Genomic DNA, 18414 nt, shown 5'->3' on the forward strand with positions numbered 1-18414 from the left:
AGGTTTGTAGCTGGTTGTGCAATGCTTTGGTAATGAGGAACTTTTTTTTTTATAATCCATCATTTAATATTAAACCAGCTGATCTAATTGCCACACTGCATCAGCAATGATTTCATATGGTTTCTTGGATTTCTATCTCTTTTCTCTGTATGTTCAATACATATTCTGTCTACTTTGAAAGGTAAACATATGTGACATTTACAGACAGTATAAACTTGTGGTGTATGGTGGGGAACCAAGATCTTACTTTTACACAAACGTAGACTACTTACAATGCAAACAATGAGATATTTATTTCAGAAGCGCTTCAGTGGAAGGAGTCATCATGAGGGACCGATCAACCAATCAGAAGCAGACTCAATTCTGGACATTTATTTGTAGTTATGATGGTTTACAGAGAAATTTTCAAAGGAATGTTTTGAATAGCCCAAAAACCAGACACACAAATATATTACCAAGTACATAAGTGAATTACACATCTTGTCAAGAGATGTGCATAAATTGTGGATTACACCTTTAATTATAGTGTTGGTTCAAAACAAACTTTTGACCTTCAGTCAACACTCTATCTAATTTATAATCCATCCAGAGTTGCTTTAATATATGGGTAAAAACGATCCAAAACCTCCAACAGCTAGGTAGAAACAATAAATAAGTGAAAATTATTTGACTGTAATGGGTAACTTATTCATTTCAACAGACATAACAGTCTTACTACATAAGCAACACTTTTAGTGATAAACAGATGACTTATAAGAAGTCATTCTTCAACATTTCTGCTGACCTCTGCAGAATTTCCTCTGATTCACTGCCAATAAAAATACTGAAGTGTGAAGATACACGTACAGTGTTGTGACTGATGACATGTCTGCATTTGATGTCTCAGGCCTGTGTTCATCTAATTATTAATAGTATGTGCAACTGCAAATCAATAAGGGATTGTTGCTACAATAACTGTTTACATGAAGAGATTTCATTCATCATGGTGGGAATTTATAGATAACACACATGCAAACCAGGACAACACAAATTAGCGTTTAAAGTCTTACCTAGTCGACATTCAAAAATCTGTGAGAAGTCAACACATCAGTCTGACAAAGTGTCGCGATGTTAAATTAAAGATTACCGAACTGTTCAGTGAAAAACTATATGGCTATGTTTCACTTCTCCATGGAGTACGCTCTCTTCATGAGTGGAGGGGGGGTCTTCCCTGCCTCGTAGAAGGACTCAGGAGGCGGGGAGCTCAAGCAGCACCAGTCCGGGATGCGTCCGGTCTGGTTGTAGTGATCCCGGGACACCGACCTGCTGCCCAGAATGTCCTGAAGGGCCCCAAAGATGGCGCCTAGAGGGGTCAGGAGAAATTCAAAACAAAAGTTTAGAGAGGGAACAACAGATGCTGAAAAGAACTCATTTGAAGCTCCGAAAAATAGCTGACTGAATCGTTTCTCCTCTAAGTGCTGATTTTGAAGAAATATTTTATCCCACACAGCCATATTTTTTTCCCAATCTGCTCACTCAGAGAGTCAGCAGGAAATAACACTTAAAATGCTTTTTTGTACCTCCGAGCCAGGCGGTGCAGTTGGGTTTCGCCGGTGGGGAGTGGATGCGGAAGTTCTTGCTAGCCAGAACGTTGCTGTACTTGGGTTTCTCCACCAGGAGGCGTATCTCAGCCAGCAGGCGGTGCAGGAAGCCGGGAAGCATGGCCGTGCCTCCGATCACCACCAGGTTCTCGGAAAGCACTTTACGCGTGTCAATGGGGCACTGAGAACAAAACAAAACAAAACAAAAAAGATTTCCACAGGTTATAGATGAATACAAATAAAAACTACATCTGTTTGTACCTTCACTAGAGTGTCGAGGATCAGAGTCGCCACACTTTTCTCCTCGTTGTCCTGCTCAAACAGGATCTCCATCACTGAGTCCCTGCAAGATCGGACAAAATAACTCCTTTAACAAAACAGAGGTGCAGGAAAAAATGGATTCTATAAAAAATAATTTCTAGTCCTGGGAATTCTGAATCAATTAAAAACACTCAAAACCCGATTTTAGCTTGCTTTGTTTTGTTTTTTAATAATTCATTGATATCTTTTTCTAATTTAAGGAAAAGCCAGCCAGCCAAGCCAACCTATTACTGGCAATTTAAGTTGCAGAATTTTATGTACAAACCTATTTTTGTTTAAAAATAAACTAATGGAACTTTTCATAATTGTTTTAAATAAATGTTACATTTATTTGCAGTCTTTTCCTCTTGTCAGTCACAAAATTTAACCATAATTTCTAGACTAAACATAAAATATTAATTTCTGAATTAAAAAATTGCTTCTGAATCGAATCGTGATCCTAAAAATCAGGATCGAATCGTTGGACACTGAAAGTTTTGCATCTCTAAAACGACTCGGTCCAGACAGTAATTTACATGTTCTTCAGTGAGAAATGCCACAAGAACTTGCTTAACTTGTTCTAAAACGGCAAAAACCGAAAGCAGATGAAAAGATCTTCAGATTACCTAATAGATCCTTGAACATGCAGGATTTTCTCTCCATCCAGAGGATAGTCGACATCCGGAGGAGGAGCTGGACGCTGGAAAGACACACAAGTTACACAGATTTCAGTACAACCTCACGACATTTAGGGCCCTTTTAGTTTTGGTCGTTTTTTTGGATCCAAACTTTCTGAGGAACCAAAACAGTAAAATGAAAGCAGCGCAGCAAACACTCCTCTTACCTCGGCCGTACCGTCCAGATTAAATTTGGCCTCCTGGATCTTGAGGCCTCTCTGCAAGTCGCTGACGAAACATGTTCTGGCTGCAAGAAACAAAGCAGCAAACGAAAATCAACACACTACTTCTGTGAACATCAACAATCTACTCAGACTTCTGAACTGAGGTGTAACTTGCAGACAGGTTAGGTCATCTATTAGCAGAATATATGAAGAGAATTAAGCAGAAACATACTGCTAACACCAATATGATCTATATTAACCACCCAGTGATAGAATTACAGCAGTAGCAATGCCTCGATGTTGAGTTATTCTGATGTTTTGGCAGAAATATTTTGTCTCCTGTAGTTGGTCAATGATCTTCATTAAGGAAAAGTAGAAAGTGCCAATTAAACTCACCCTTTATGTCCTCCACTGTTTCTTCTGGGATGGTTCCTGAGGAAAAGACAGAAACGATTTTAATCTATGACGTGAATCTAAACTGACACTGGTGCGGAGATTAATTACAACTGCTCGGTGTTATATTTAATTAGGATTCAAGAACAGCTGGGACTGCTGCTATTTCCTAAATAGTAGCAGATGGACTTCAGAGAATGTGTCAGTCTTTATTTTTATAATTAAAAAAGGACCAATACATTTATTAGAGATCTGTTCAGCATGCTACATTTGTTTGGTTTTTTTTGCTTTTTTAATTATCATCGATTTGAACAATACAGTTTGGTTACCTTTGCTAAGAAAAACTGAAGCGGAAACGCTAACACAAACTTTGTGAATGCATAATTTAAAAACAGAGAAAGGGATTCAACGGGAACGCTGAGCGGAAACAAGCCCTTTGTATAAATAGTGAATGATGCATTTTGGGTCGCAGTAATTTTTAGTCTAAGCTGCCTGTCGTTACCGATGATGGCCGGTACGCTCTGCCCGGTGGTGGTGTCTGTGTCCACGGTGCACTGCTCCACGAGAAACCCGTTCAATTCTCTGCAATAAGAAAACACAATGGAAACAACAAACAGTGCCATTTTAAATTAACCCTGACAGGCAAAACCGCCACAGTTAAGTAAGTGCAAAATAAAATATTAACAGACAATGAGGTACTGACTTATGAATGGCTTTCCCTCCGAGAGGCAGAGCCTCCCAGGCCGGGAGGATCGGAGTACACTCGTAAATCTAATGTGGCAAAGTTAAGGTTGTTCTCAGGGAAGCGCCACTAGTAAATCTTGGTTATCGCTTTAGAGAAACAGAGAGCAGTACAACCTTATTCACAAAAGAAACAGAGAAAAGAAATTAATCCCAGCCTTCATGCTTACAATGAAAATGCCGCTGAAAGGCAAAATGCAAGTAGAGTATTGTTTAATGTTACAAGTAAATGCCATTTCATAAAATTAAATTGTCAAAGTGTAAAACTAAACTGGATTTATGATCTACTGACATGATACATTTTTCTGGACGATAATCGATAATGTTATCGTTTATTGTACTTATGGCGATAAACGATAATATTGTTGATTTGTTACTACTGTAACAACTACTTACTTCAAGTATTATATTGATAACGGCATAACAATGCAAGTTTGCTCTCTCAAAAACAGCTAAATTTTAACTTTATGGAAAAAAAAAAAACTCAACACTGTAACTGGGAGGTGTTTTAAATATCCAAAATAAAACACAACCAGAAACAATGAATAAAATGTCTCTGTAAGCAAAATTAACCTTAAAAAACAATTAATCCTCAGAATGGAAATTTCTGAGCTCATTTTAATTTAACACGTGATTGACTGACTAATCCTTATTGCAACAAGATTACTAACAATCTCTTAACAAATATCAAAAATCTCATTGTTTCCCTTTAGACAATCTTTACAGTCTTGCCGTTTGTTGTTCTGGATTATTCAATAACACCAAAAATAAATAAAAGGATACAGGCAGCACGAGAGTCTCTGTGTACCCACAGTCCATCACTAGAGCAGAGTTGATGCCTAAAGTCATGACGGCCATCAGGTGACTGGGAGCGAACAGCACAGAGGGCACCTGGATTAAAAATGAAACAGAAAGTTAACTGTCGGGCCAAAGAGTTAAACCCAAGTCCAAATGTCTGCAACTCAGAAGCATCAGATATGTTTTCACTCCATTCATTATTATCAGTGAGCTTTGTGAAGCAGAGAGACTGAACAATCACATTTACAATCTTAACTGTTACACTAAGCATTTGTAACAACAATCGTTGTCTTTTGTGGTACCTCAAACTGTCTGAAGAAGACCTTGGTGAGCGTCTCCCTGAAGTGGGATGGGCAGAGGATGGACTCGATGATCACCACTCTTCGGTCGCGAGGGTTCACCAACAGGTGCCTGATGGGGGACAGATTCTAATTTGATGAGGCTGCTGGGAATCATCTATGGTGTTGCTTACTGTAACAACACAACAGTTTTGAAATAAGCACACTGGTTGCAGGAAAAGCATGTCACCTGAAGTACAATATGTGGATAAACTCTTTGAGGATGGCATAAAGCTCTTCTGTGTTGATGTTGTACTGGACCACTTTGGTGGCCTGCATGAGACAGCACAGAGCATTAGGACACACACGTTGCTAACCCACCCACACACTGATTAGTTACAGGAAATCATGAGAGTTACCTGCTGTTGTCCCGGTTTCCGGATCTCGCTCGGAATTATGAACCTGGGTCCCGTTTCCCCTGCAAAGCCGCATCTGCAAAAAACAAATTATTTCATCAGAGCTGGTATGTATGTTTATATATATGAGACATTTTGTAAAATTTACAACTAAGCCTTCTTTTGACTTCAATATGGGTGTGTGGCACAAATCTTCTGCCACTCATTGCAAAGATGTAAATAAAAAAAAAATTAAAATACATTTTATTGCAGTAGAATAATCTCACACTACAACAATTCAGAAAGATTTGTTCACTGCCTTAACCTATTATACTATTATCATGATTGAAAATAATGAAGTAATCTTTTTCCACATTTTTTAAAGTACTGTGTGTGCACCCAGTGAAAAAAAAAATACATATTGAAATGGGAGTTGAACATTACCTAATAAAAAAACACCAAGAACACTAAAAAGTATCTGCTATCAACAAATTAACACTGGGTCTCTGTGCCCCATGTTGTTGGACTCACAAAGGAAATCATTGTATAATAAAAGAGAGCAGCCCACTTGATCTGCATGTGATTTTAAGTCAGTTTCTCTGCTAAATAAATATGTGAATAACATTTTTGGGGCGCTGTGTTAGCTTAGGTTAATTGGAAAAACTGCCAGTACATTACGGAGCTTACATGTGTAAAACATACGTAATTAAAAACGTTTCGATCAACATTCCATATAATTTAAACAAAACTGATAGCATTTTGAAGGGTTTTGTTTTCTGCTTACTTATAATTCCACCCAGCTACGTTAGCATTAGCTAATAGGCTTAGCATATCAGAAGAACTCTCTACCCTGTAACTTGAATACGTACGACCCAGTTCCATTATTAGCCACAAACTTTTAAATTCAGCTTATCTTTGACACATCGCAAAAACGAGAGAATCAACGATACGAGCGAAAAAAGCTACATATTAGCATGCTAACCTGGTGGCGGTAGCCTGTTTTGCTAACAACGCATACTCACTTTGTGTATGCTGCTCCCAAATCAATCACAATAGCAGTCTTCTCTCCTCCACTTCCCAACCCATCAAATATTGGCATTTTACTATTTTAATTCAGGAAATGGTTTTAGCTATTAACGCCTAGCAGTCACGGCTTAACATCGCATAATAAAAAACTAGTTGTCTTCCTCTTAGCCTCGGCTGCCTCTTCACAGAGCGGAGGGATTGCAGGAAAAAGTCTAACTGGGAGACAGAAACTCTCTAACAGGCACGAGTCAGGGAACATTTTATGTCCGGTAATGTCACTTTACAATAGCATTGTTTTTTTTTTTAGATGTCATAAAGTGACATCTAAAAAAAGAGAGAATCTATTACAGATTTAAACTTAAAAAGCAAATCCTACACGATAAATCTCTAGTTTTCATGAAGCACTGAAACGCATCAGTTGTCTTGGCAACGTTCCTCTTCTACGATCTGTCAAAAAAAAAAAGGAAGTACTATTGATTCCTTTTTCCTGACAACTATTATTTCCATGAAAACTGATTTAGAGATGTAATTAAGATGTAATCCTGGGATCAGTAGAAACAGCTCCACCCCTTCAAACATGTTGACTTATTTTGCTACGTCACCTGTTTAGTGTCCTGGTTAGAGCTGACCTCTTTCAGACACAGACACAAACACAACTACCTATTATCATTTAACAGCTGCCAAAGCAAGTTTTATTTATTAACAAAATGAATAAATAAAACTTAATTTTATCTGACCCCCTAATATTGAACTTTAGATAATAACTCAAATATTTGAGCAAATTGATTGCATGTGCCATAATATGCATAAAATCATAATATATTATAATCTATTTGTCAGCTTCAGTCAGGTCCAACGAAATGACTAAAAAAGAATGTTAGCTATAGAATAGCTTTAGCTTTTTTACACATTTTGTCAACCACAAACATCTATGTTTTACTACGATTCAATGTCATATATATCGTCCCATGCACTGCTCTGATTTCATGTTTGGAGCGGCTGTCCAAAGTGTTTTACATGTTGCTAAGCTAAGCTTTGTTCCACGGTTGCCCCTGTATTTAGCTCCACCCATCTTCTCCGCAACGCTCAACATCCCTGTTGATAGGTCAATCCCCCGCAGCGTGATGCTGCCACCACCACCTGGAATTTGAGGTGGAGGAGCTGTCCGTTCAGCACCACAGTCCGCCTGACGGGCGTATCGAAGAATGACCACAAAATAAGGGAGATGTGCTCTCGAAGAATTAAGAAAAGAAAATCAAAGACGCGGATCCCCCCCTCGCAGGTTGAAAGCATTTAGTGGCAGCAGCACTCGAGAGGCAGACGGACAGAGACAGTCTGCCTCTCTCCAGCTTGGTTTCTACCCTACCACACTGAATTCAGCCCCTGTTTGGTAACGCAGCATCAATTTGGCATTCTCCTACACACTGAAGCCTCGGCGGCATCCATGCGCAAGAAGACCCACCATGAGCTCTGAAAGGTATTCTGTTTTTATTTTTAGCCCTGCATGCGACTCTCGACACGCAAGTCGCGATGTTGAGGGTGTTGCGGTCTCAGGGGAGGGGGGGCTGATTCTGAGCTGTCACACTGGAGAAATGTGACTCAGTACCGCAGTGGGGAATTTGTTTACAGTCCAGATGCTGGCGTGGTCATGTTGTCAGGTGGTGGGAGGTGGTCTGCACGCGCACACTGACAGGGCCGATAGATTATATTGATCGAATCGATTGCAAGGGCATGGAAAGTAAGTGGGTTTGATTGAAGCATTGATCTTATGCTGCATCGAATGGGGGTGACATATATATGTATATGTTTTCTTCTCTTGCCATAGACAGCAAAAATGGGTGTCAACCTGTTCTGTTGTTATTGCACAAATCATGCAGGGTTAGCGTTTGCATTTGGTGTATTTCTTTTACATATATATTGCAACGATCTGCATCGAAGAATCTTAAGTGGATCCTAAAGGAGAGGAAACCTGGTGCTATTTATAGCAGAAGTGAAGCGGGGCTGAGGATTGCTGTGTCAGATTTCCTCTCGTTTTCTCCATCTGTTTGCCACTTTCCCTCTTCTTCTTCCTCTTCCTCCTTATTTTTTTCTTCTATTTTCACCCTGTTTTCTCACTCATTCACACCCACCGACACAACCTGGGCGAAGCCATGAATCTGCAGCCTCACAAAAAAAAGAAGAAAAAAAGAAAAATTAAAATTAAGATTTCTACCTCATCGCGCACAAAAAAAGATCAGCATTTTCTAACTAATCACAACTACTGAGAACTACTATATATATATATATATATATATATATATATATATATATATATATATATATATATATATATATATATATATATATATATATATATATATATATATATATATATATATATATCTTGACTGTACTTCTTGTGCTTTTTTGAAAAGAGTTGTGATGACACTGACATTTACTGTTGCAGTCTTTAGTCTAATTAAGAGAACGGAGAACCAAATCCCTTTATCAAATATATAAACAAATCAATATTTTCGAGCTTAGCGATTTTGAAGCAAAAGTACTTTATTATGATGAATGTAGACGCAAAGAAATAAGGTAAAATGGTATGTTGTGTCACCTCAAAACGGGTGAAAAGGCGACAGGTATGTATTCACCTTGACGACACATGCAGGTTAACTTCCCCACTGGTTGGATTTGCATAAAAAAGAAGACTCATTCAGGGGCTAACTGAGTCGTAAAGCAATTCAATCCTGTTTGTTTTTATTCTTCTATTAAAGAGCCTTCAAATGAAGTTTATTCTGCGTCCTAACTCCCTAACATGTTATGCCTCGTCATCCCTGGTTTGTGCTGGAGCCACATGTCTGCCTAGTAACACCACCAACGACCAGCAGACAGCCGTTCCTCCCACCTCTCTTCAAGCCTGCTAGCATTTATTAATTCACTGCTGTCTGTCAACAGGCGCTGAGAAGACACAGAGAAGATGATGTCCTCCATTCTCCGGGCGCTCCTCCTGGCAGAGGCCTGCCTCTACGTCTGCGGGGCCCCCACGCACGTCCCCGGCTTCAGCCGGATGCAGGGCAGCTCCTGCGAAGAGCACTGCGCAACGGACCGGGTGGCGCACACCACAGAGTCTGCCCCCTCGGAGAAAGAGCGCGTTACCAGCTTCATGCTGGATGTAGGCGCAGGAGGAGGGATTGGCCCACATGGAGGGCCGGAGGGGATAGGTCCAGTGACGCAGGCGAGAAACGGGGTCAGCGCTCGTGGAAGATTTGGGTTGAGCAAGGCTGGTCGAAAGGAGACCGAGAGCGAACCTGAGGGGGAAGATGTAGATTTTGTAAAAGAGGACAAGCCTGTGGGTCCAACAGATGGGAGACAACAGGTGGACACCGACATGAACACCCACACACGGACTTCAGGTAGTTTCTGGGCCTCCATTGCGCCACAGACGGACTCTTCCTACAGCCAAAAGAGCAAACAGGGCGGAACAGACGCGACCAAGTCGTCCGCTTTTGATTCTGGACAGGATGGATACTTCGAAGCGACCTTGCAGTCTTCTCCAAGCGCTCCCTTCTGGTCCCCCAAACCGGTCTCCTTTAGTCCCGTCCCTCCGTTGTTGCTGGTCACTCCTCGGACTTCCACACATCCTTCAGCGAGGGGTCACGATGCACCAACGAAATCCTCGCCTTCAGATCTCCTTCTACCTGAAATCGGACCGCTCAACATAATGCCCAGAGACGACGGCCTGGAGAGTCTGTGGACCGAGGCGGCGAGACCTGCTGGAGGTAACGCTTCAAAAGTGACGCAAAAAAACAAAAACAAAAAAAAAAACAACAAAAAAAAAACTTATTTCAGTTTGGGTCAGACTTTCTCTTTTCTTTTTAAAGTTGCCTTCAAAGCTTTCATCTTCCAGTCACCACTGAGAGACGAGACATTTTCCAACTTGCTTCATTATTCTCTGAGAAGTTTCATTAAAAAACATGGCAGAAAATAAATATATAAAAGAAAAGTGTGTGTAGAGGCAGAGATTGGCTTTGATGGTTGGCAAAGAAAGCGGCTGCTTTTCCACGCTCCACTTTGAACCCCAGCTGGGACTCATGGCGGTCTAATTACTTTCTATTCCTGACTCAAGTTAGAAAAAAAAGAGAAAAGAGAGAACATCACAACAGCCAGGAGAGGGTTAGTGGGAGAGTTTGTTACAAGAGCCAGGCAGATTGCTATTATTATTATCATGTGGATTTGATTCATTAGGGGGGGAAATGACACCCAAATCAACAAGAAGCAATCCCCCTTCTTGTTGTGCCATTGATAAGAATTGATAATAAATTAGTTTTTTTTATGTTAGGAATTTTATTCCACTCTTCTTCGTATGCTTTAATTCACCCTTATTTTGAAGATTCTTTGAGAATAAAGGGACTGTTGGAAGCTTGTGTCACAGTATCTCAATTTGATAAAAACATGTTCTTTTTTTAAAATCGAAAGTTGAAGACCAGATGTAATAAGATATTTACAAATATATAGGCATTAGTGAGTTTGGTTTTAATTTCTTTAGATTGGGCCATAGTGTGTTGCTTTTTCGTCTACTTCACGTTGTGTGACAGGTACTGTTAGTGATTCCCCTGAACATCCACTTGTGAAAAACGTGATTTACTACTTTTAATTGATTGATTTGGCAATGCGTACAGCAGGTTGGTTTGGATGTTTTCCCACTTATCTAAAAAAAAATTATATATATATATATATATATATATATATATATATATATATATATATATATATATATATATATATATATATATATATATATATATATAAATAAAAGTACAAGTGGTATGAATATTTTTGCAAAGCCCTGTATTTCTGCTCTTGTGTTGCCTCAAACTCCAGCAGACACGGCGGTCCCGCTCTCACAGGATGAAGCCACAGAGGCCACCATGTCTTCAGAGGCCCTGCCTCTGATCTTTGAGCCATTCGAAGACACCACAGAGGAGGGACCAGCCGGAGCAGCAGCGGAGGCGGCGGTGGTCTCCCAGGCACTAGTCGGGTCTCCTGGTGCCATGGCAACCAGTCTGCCGCCCACGTCAGAGGCGGACCCGGACCAGCTGGTGAACTCTGACAGCGATGGCCCCTCCAGAGAGCCACCGGCTCTTCTATCCGAATGGACTTCACCTTGGCAGGCGTCTGGCTCGGAGCTGCTGGAGCCGGTGGGCGCCGGTACCACTGCCTCACAGCGGCAGGTCCAGACTGAGCAGGAGGAAGACCATCCAGGGACAGGTGAGGAAGGATAAATTAATCTGAAGGTCAACAAAACCAAGAACTTCATGTATTAAACACCAGAACGTCATTTCGCTGAAAGGATGTAATGCTTGTAGTATCTGTCGACCAGGGGCGTATCTACAGGGAGGCCATGGGGGGCAAAGCCTTGCCACCTTGCGCCCTCCACCACCACCAACTAACAACTTTTATGACCTTAAAAATTACACTTAAAAATCTAAACTCTTCTCTTTTTTTGTCCAGAAGCCTCCTGTAGCCTTCAAATTAAAGATTTATTCTTATTATTTAAATATGTATTTATAGGTGTAATTATGATTCCAAATTCAATGAATGAATCTGTCAAGTCAAACAAACAGATGTGGGTAAAATTATACCAATGAAAAGTAACAGTACTTTGACATATTTTTACTTAAATAAATGTAAAAAAACAGCCGTCCAAGAAATTACTTGAATTTACTTGAGTCAAAAAGTAAATGTTAGAAAGAGTAATGAGTACTTGTTCAATCACAAAACCTAAATTAATATCTAGAAATGATGTCATTAGACTGACAAAAGTAGAAAGACGTGTTCAAATTCTGGTATTTTAGGCTAAAATTTGAAAAAATAATTCAAACGATCATGAAATAACTAAAGGAAAAGAGCATTTATGCCTAAAACTTCCAAGTGGCAGTGGTACAATAAATTGTTTTTCTTGTGTTTTAGTAATTTTGTTGTCTCTGCTTACGGTACATGAGGGTTTTATTCACATAGTTCACTGAGGAGGATTCCCTTCGCTCCCCAGCCACCATGTAAACATTTCTAGATCCGGCACTGCTGCTGTTTATCAACTGCAAATTGTAATTCTTGTAAAATCTCCCTGGATATTCAGAAAAAGAGCAGCTAACATTAAACGCAAACATCAGGCAAAATCTACTTGGCCTATTTTTTGATACAGAAACCGTGAGGACCACAAACTCTGAAGCAGGAACATCCTTCCATAACACAATGACAACCATAGCGAGCCATCAACTTCTGCACAAATCCAGAACGGGGATAGAGGAGATGGAGTCTGAGGGTAAGTCATCTTTACTTCTATTTTAAAAAAAAAATTTTATTGACAAAATTGTTACGGTTGTTGCTTATTTTTCTTCAGAGCTGGATGAGGATGAAGATGAAGACGACGAGAACTCTGAGGAATCGGTGGAAGAAGACAGTGAAGAAGACCTAACAGAAGCGCCAGAAACGTCATCCACGCAGCCACCGTACAGCCTGATCCCTCCGCCGCCGGTCTGGGTCCAGCGCAACCAAGGGCTGAGTACGAGCGCACAATAACACCTTTTCAAAACTAAAAAAAAAGAGAAAAAAAAATAGCCCCAGGATGTGTTTATCATGCAAGCATCTCTTCTTTTTTTATTCTAGTGCGCAGCTGGGCAGAGCTGATCAGAGAAAAGGTGAGACTGCCCCCTGCTGTCTTCATATGTCACCTGGTTTTTAGGTCTCCATGCATTGCATGTTCTCAAAATTAACTAATTACTTAATTCAGTATAGTTCAAAGTATAAAAATTAAAGATTAAATTGCATGAGAACACAATAATAATAAAAAAACAAACAGAAAAAAACCACCTGCTGAGTGTTAATCTAAATCAGTGTTTCTCAAACTTTTTCAGGCCGAGGACCATTAACCCATTTAACAAACAGTAACGGACCAACTTGAAATTGCCCCTGCGATAACACATCTTAATATATAATTCAACCAGAAATAAAAATATTAGTCTGTTAACTCACGCATTATTGTTTTCTTTGTTCATCCTAATTAGAAGAGTGTTACTGTTTGGTAAATGTTACTGGCGACGACAAAGCCATGAACACGTCTACTTGGACATTTTGAATTATTTACAGATTCTGAAAGTGTGGAGTCTAAGCTTTCTAATGACATCAAACACATAGAAATGAAAAAGAAGTTGTTCTTTACTACCAAGTGCTATGTATATTAATAACATTTAGGACTATTTGTAACTTAGAAGCACAATTAAAGAAAAATAGACTTGAGTTGCTTTAGCAGAAACAAAAAAATAATTTTCTGCACCATTAAATACAAAAATAAATAATTAACACATTTCTATCAATTGTATTTATTTGTTATTTGACTTAATATTTTAAATTAAATAAAAACAATAGCTGTTGACTTGAAAGCAGAGCAAAATTCATTATCAAGCAAAGTAATAAAAAAGAGTTCTGACTAACTGGAGCAATTCCGACCGCTAACCGTTCAAAGGAATCCAATCGCTAGTGAACGACACGTCAACACTCAGTAGCTATGATTTAGCTTCCTCTGATCATATAATATTGATCAGTTGTCTTCTTTCCATCGGTATCTGCAGCTTTTCTTTTGAGTAACCCGGTTTTAAGCCAGTTTTCCATCGTTATTTTTTTTAACACAATCCTTTGGTAAGCTAACTGTAGCGTTGCACATTGAGCTGACGTCACGGCAAATAAACGGTCGTTTACATGCAGTACCTCACGGACCAGGAAGGGGCGCCCGCGGACCACCAGTTTGAGAAAGACTAACCTAAACTGATGTTCAAGAATATAGGTAATCGGAGAATCAGCCATGAAATCCATACAAATCCAGGAACAGCCACAGAAATCCACAGCTCAGAGTGAAGTACTTGTTCACAAGAAAGGTTGTTCTTCACACCTACTGAGACCAAAAGTTAACACCAGTTTAATGGGTTTTATCAATACATTGTGGCACAACCAGCCCTTTAAGTACATTCAGATTTTTGATTTGGGCCCAAAATGAAAGTTTGACACCCTTGTACTTGAAAACTGAAGTTCACAAACTCTCCTTTCAATCTGACCAAACGTTATTTTACTCAGAAAACAGGGCAAGTATTTAAGTCTCTGTTCTTCTCCAGGCCGGGTACGTGTCCGGGATGTTGGCTCCCGTTGGCATCGGCATCACCGGGGCCCTGTTGATCGTCGGCGCCCTCTACAGCATCCGAATGCTCCACCGCAAGAGAAGGAACAGCTTCAAACACCAGAGGAGGAAGGCCAGGCAGCCGGAGGTTGGTATTCCAGTCGTTTCTTGTCTTTGACTGAAGGGTTCCTACTTTTCTAACACTTGTTTATGCCTTCCTGCCCAGCAACCCCGGGAGCCTGGCACCAGCTGTCAGGATCAGGCCATGCTGCTGGCTGACAGCTCCGAGGATGAATTCTGAGAGCATTCAGGCTTGTTTTTGTGAGCGATCATCAGCAGATGCTCTCCAGTAGGAGCAGCCTGGAAAATGTCTCTGTCAGTATTAACCCCATCAGTCTCGTCTGTTTGGGCACGGCTCATCTGATATACACAGAAGAAGAAGAAGAAGGAGAAGAAGAAGAAGAAGAAGAAGAAAAGGAGAAGAAGAAGAAGAGCACACACTGTTTGCAATGTAAACAGGGTGTGTGTGTGTGAAAGTTCCTCAAGTTATATACAGTCATTGTAGAAAGCAGGTGCACAAACTTTCAGTTCTTGGTATTTAAGTGTACAGAAACACACACCAATTTTCCACTCTGTCCCAGGTTTTTTAAGCAAAGATTAGGCTAAAATAGAGTCACATCACTCGTTCACATGACCTATTACGAAACTGAAGTTAGTTAACGATTCGGGAAATAGCTAAAGGGTGATTCCACCTAATTATTCACTACCTTCTGCATCTTTAATCAACTCAAGTTAAAAACAAAAACCACAACATCTAGACACTTCAGACTTGGAATGGATTATTCTGCTCTAATAGCAGAATATTTAAAACCACGTTTGGGATTTGTGAATTTCTGTTTCTGGTTTGTGAAACTTCAATAAAGGACAATTTTTGTCCTTTTTGTCGATCTCGATCACACTAGAACTGCTCTATGTCCAAAACTACAACACCTAGACACTTCTAGGTCTTGTAGTTTTTAAACTAGAGTTGATTAAAGATACTTAAGGTAGTGAATAATTAGGTGGGCTTGCCCTTTAGCCATTTACCGAATCGGAAACCAACTTCAGCTTCATTGACCTATTCGCTGCTAAGCTAACAGGTCCAGAAACCGTCTGGAGTTTGTTATCCTCTAAGTAACTTTAGGCTGTTCAGATCTGAATTTGCAGAAAACTTACCTATTTTACCTTTCTTCCATTGGACAAATCTAAAATATTTTAAGAAAATGCACTTTGGGAATCTGAAACACTTTCGACTAATGCTAGTCGACATGCTATTGGCTAGCGTTTGGAAAACAGCCAATCCAGGAGAGCCTTTCATTTTACTTAGGCGCCGATTGGATGTAACCAAAAAAGAGGAAATATTCTTTTTAGCACAGACGTTACTGTGCTAAGATAGTCTCCAATATGCATGTTATGAATGCATATTAAGGTAAATTTGGTGTTTGAACTGCTAAAATAGGTGGTTAAAGATATAAAAGCGTTCATTCAAGTATGTTCGGCAGCTGCAGTTACTAAAGTTCAAACACTCCCTAAAGCTCTAACCTGGCGTCTGGCAATAAATTATGTTTGGAACAGATCATAAAAGCAAAACAGTTAAGATGCTGGGTCATGAAGGGGTTGGATAATTTAAAAATGTGGATCCATTGTTAAAAGTGGCATTCTGTGTTTTATTTGATTAGATATTTATATAAGGATTACTCATTTTTGGTGTGCTTATTACAAAACGCATCTATTTTGCCTTAAAAAAAAGTAAATTGCAGTGGGAGTTGCAAACACTGTAGATCACTTTGAATCTGATGAAGACCTGATCATTTCTAATGTGCTTTCGTAGATAAAGTCCTTTTGTGAAAGACAGCCAACTTTCTTTTTACCATGATTGTAGGCTTGGAAAATATACCCAACAGAGTCTTTTACAGTCCAGCCCAAAGTTATTCATACTCATCATTTATTAGCAGTAAGAACTATTCATAGAATATATTTCTGTCAGCTATAAATAAATGACAAAGAAATGGCAAAAAGGGAGACTTTTGAAACATCCTTTTTTGCGTTTAGTTCAGAATTATTTACGACTTTTCCTCAGTGTTCAACTTGTTTTGTTTTTTAGAACTTCTGCATGTTCCTATCTATTGTTTTCTTGGAGAAAACCCCGATCTAAGCATTTCTGCGCACAGTGTGATGTTTACCTCCAGAATCTTTTTACTCGCGATAGCGTTTTCTTTGACAGGGTTTACGCAACAGTCTTGTGTCCAAAACATCTGCTCAGCAGTTTGTCCCGATAAATCGTTTAAGAACTCGAGGTGAGACTTTTTTTTGCCTGGCTGAGCGGGAACGGAGGCCGTCCAGATTGCAGAGATAAGCCCGACACGAAGAGCGCCGCTGGAGCCTTGAGACATCGACGCCAAAACACAGTTCACACGAGCCGCTCAGATTCACCGAGGAAGGCCTTGGTAGTGTGACCTGCGGGGCTTTGGCACTGAAAACATCAGGAGGCCCTTAAGATCAATTTGATCAATATTCACACTAACGTTTACACATGCAGCGCCTTGCAAAAGTATTCTTACATGCACTTTTTCACACTTTGTCATGTTTCAGCTACAAACTTTAATGCAGATTTGAATTGTTGAATTTTTTTTTAACAAACTTATAAAAAAATGAAAGAAAAGTGTGCATACATGTGTTCAGCCCACTATAATTACTATAGTGTGTTGCTCTGTCGCCCCAGTAAAACACAGTGACATTCAATCTGTGGAAAAGCTCAAGGGGTGTGAATACTTTTGCAAGAAACCGTACTGCTCTGTGAAAATAAATATTTGCTGCTTTATGAGGATCAAACTTTTGGTCGGTGGTGACTGCCTGACGTAAGGTTGCTGTAAAAAGCTTTAAATTGAGCCAGTTTTGACATTGTTTTTAATCTTTCAACACTTAAAGCTCATTTCATCTCCTCGTGATAACATAAGGAGATGAAATTAGCTTATTGTTACATTATTATTATTGCTTATAGGAGCAAAATGTTGGACCTAAAAAAAAAAAGCCTTTGAGGTTCTCTGCTGCTTTCAATTCATGATAAGGAGATTTAAAGTGTCAATAACTGGAATTTAATTTCTATGTGTCATTTCCAGTGATGACGTCTGTTGTGTACTGTAGCTATGTGATTTATTTTAAAGAAAAGATGTCTAGTTTGAATGTTATTTTAAAGGCAATTTATATCAAATTCTTTTGACAGAAGTTGCTGGAACAAAGCAACACACCGAACATCGTCATCCTAGTTACAACATGTAGCATAAAACACTCTGATGTACAAAATAACTCAAATGTAAAATCGTCTCATCTCCTGAACTATTTTCTCATATTTGACCTTTTTGACGCACCGAGGGAGAGTAAAGAGAAAAGATTAGATCTTTCCAAATCTCTGGAGATTCAGTTTATTTGCTTAACCTGCTTTTAAAAAGCAGAATTGTGAACTGGGGTTAAAGATATGGGATGACTGTAAGCAATAACCAATAAGGTCTAATAAAAACACGTGGAACCTTCCGTCGGTGTGACCTGCTTCCTGCTTGTTTATATATTTTTCCATTTTGATGTGAGCATGATGTAAAATGCTTATGGTCTGTAAATATGAAGAGTGGTGATCAAATGCACATTTCTTGTAGATGTCTGTTTTTGTTTATTGGCCACAACAAACCTGTTTTTAATAAAAAAAATATTTGATTATTTAATTTGTTGCCGCCTTTTTAAAAAATGTTTTAGATGTAATGTTCAAAGCAAATAGAATTTTATTGTGCTGTGTAAATAAAATGTACTTAAAAAAATAAAAATCTGGTCCAGTAATACGCTACCACGGAGATGGGCCTTTATTGATGCATTTCCACCA

At 39.4% G+C, this 18414-nt stretch overlaps 2 protein-coding genes across 2 annotated transcripts; one reads left to right on the forward strand and one right to left on the reverse strand.

The window, feature by feature from the left end:
• Nucleotides 1-357: 357 nt before the first annotated feature.
• actr10 (actin related protein 10) lies at nucleotides 358-6568 on the reverse strand. The gene is made up of 13 exons (XM_014994322.2): nucleotides 6349-6568; nucleotides 5351-5423; nucleotides 5182-5264; nucleotides 4956-5064; nucleotides 4639-4746; nucleotides 3818-3885; nucleotides 3617-3696; nucleotides 3118-3153; nucleotides 2725-2804; nucleotides 2507-2580; nucleotides 1842-1923; nucleotides 1560-1761; nucleotides 358-1342 (listed from the first exon to the last, which is right to left on the reverse strand). Exons 1-13 carry the CDS (start codon nucleotides 6423-6425, stop codon nucleotides 1161-1163), a joined length of 1254 nt encoding a protein of 417 aa, XP_014849808.2. The 5' UTR covers nucleotides 6426-6568; the 3' UTR covers nucleotides 358-1160.
• Nucleotides 6569-8891: 2323 nt separating this feature from the next.
• armh4 (armadillo like helical domain containing 4) lies at nucleotides 8892-18259 on the forward strand. The gene is made up of 7 exons (XM_014994320.2): nucleotides 8892-10116; nucleotides 11219-11605; nucleotides 12540-12659; nucleotides 12738-12899; nucleotides 13004-13035; nucleotides 14503-14652; nucleotides 14731-18259. The coding sequence occupies exons 1-7, from the start codon at nucleotides 9315-9317 to the stop codon at nucleotides 14803-14805; spliced, it is 1728 nt and encodes a 575-aa protein (XP_014849806.2). The 5' UTR covers nucleotides 8892-9314; the 3' UTR covers nucleotides 14806-18259.
• Nucleotides 18260-18414: the final 155 nt, after the last annotated feature.

This window comes from Poecilia mexicana, unplaced genomic scaffold, assembly GCF_051168715.1.
Source record: "Poecilia mexicana isolate PSO_F unplaced genomic scaffold, ASM5116871v1 scaffold_21, whole genome shotgun sequence".
NCBI classification, from domain to species: Eukaryota; Metazoa; Chordata; class Actinopteri; order Cyprinodontiformes; family Poeciliidae; genus Poecilia; species Poecilia mexicana.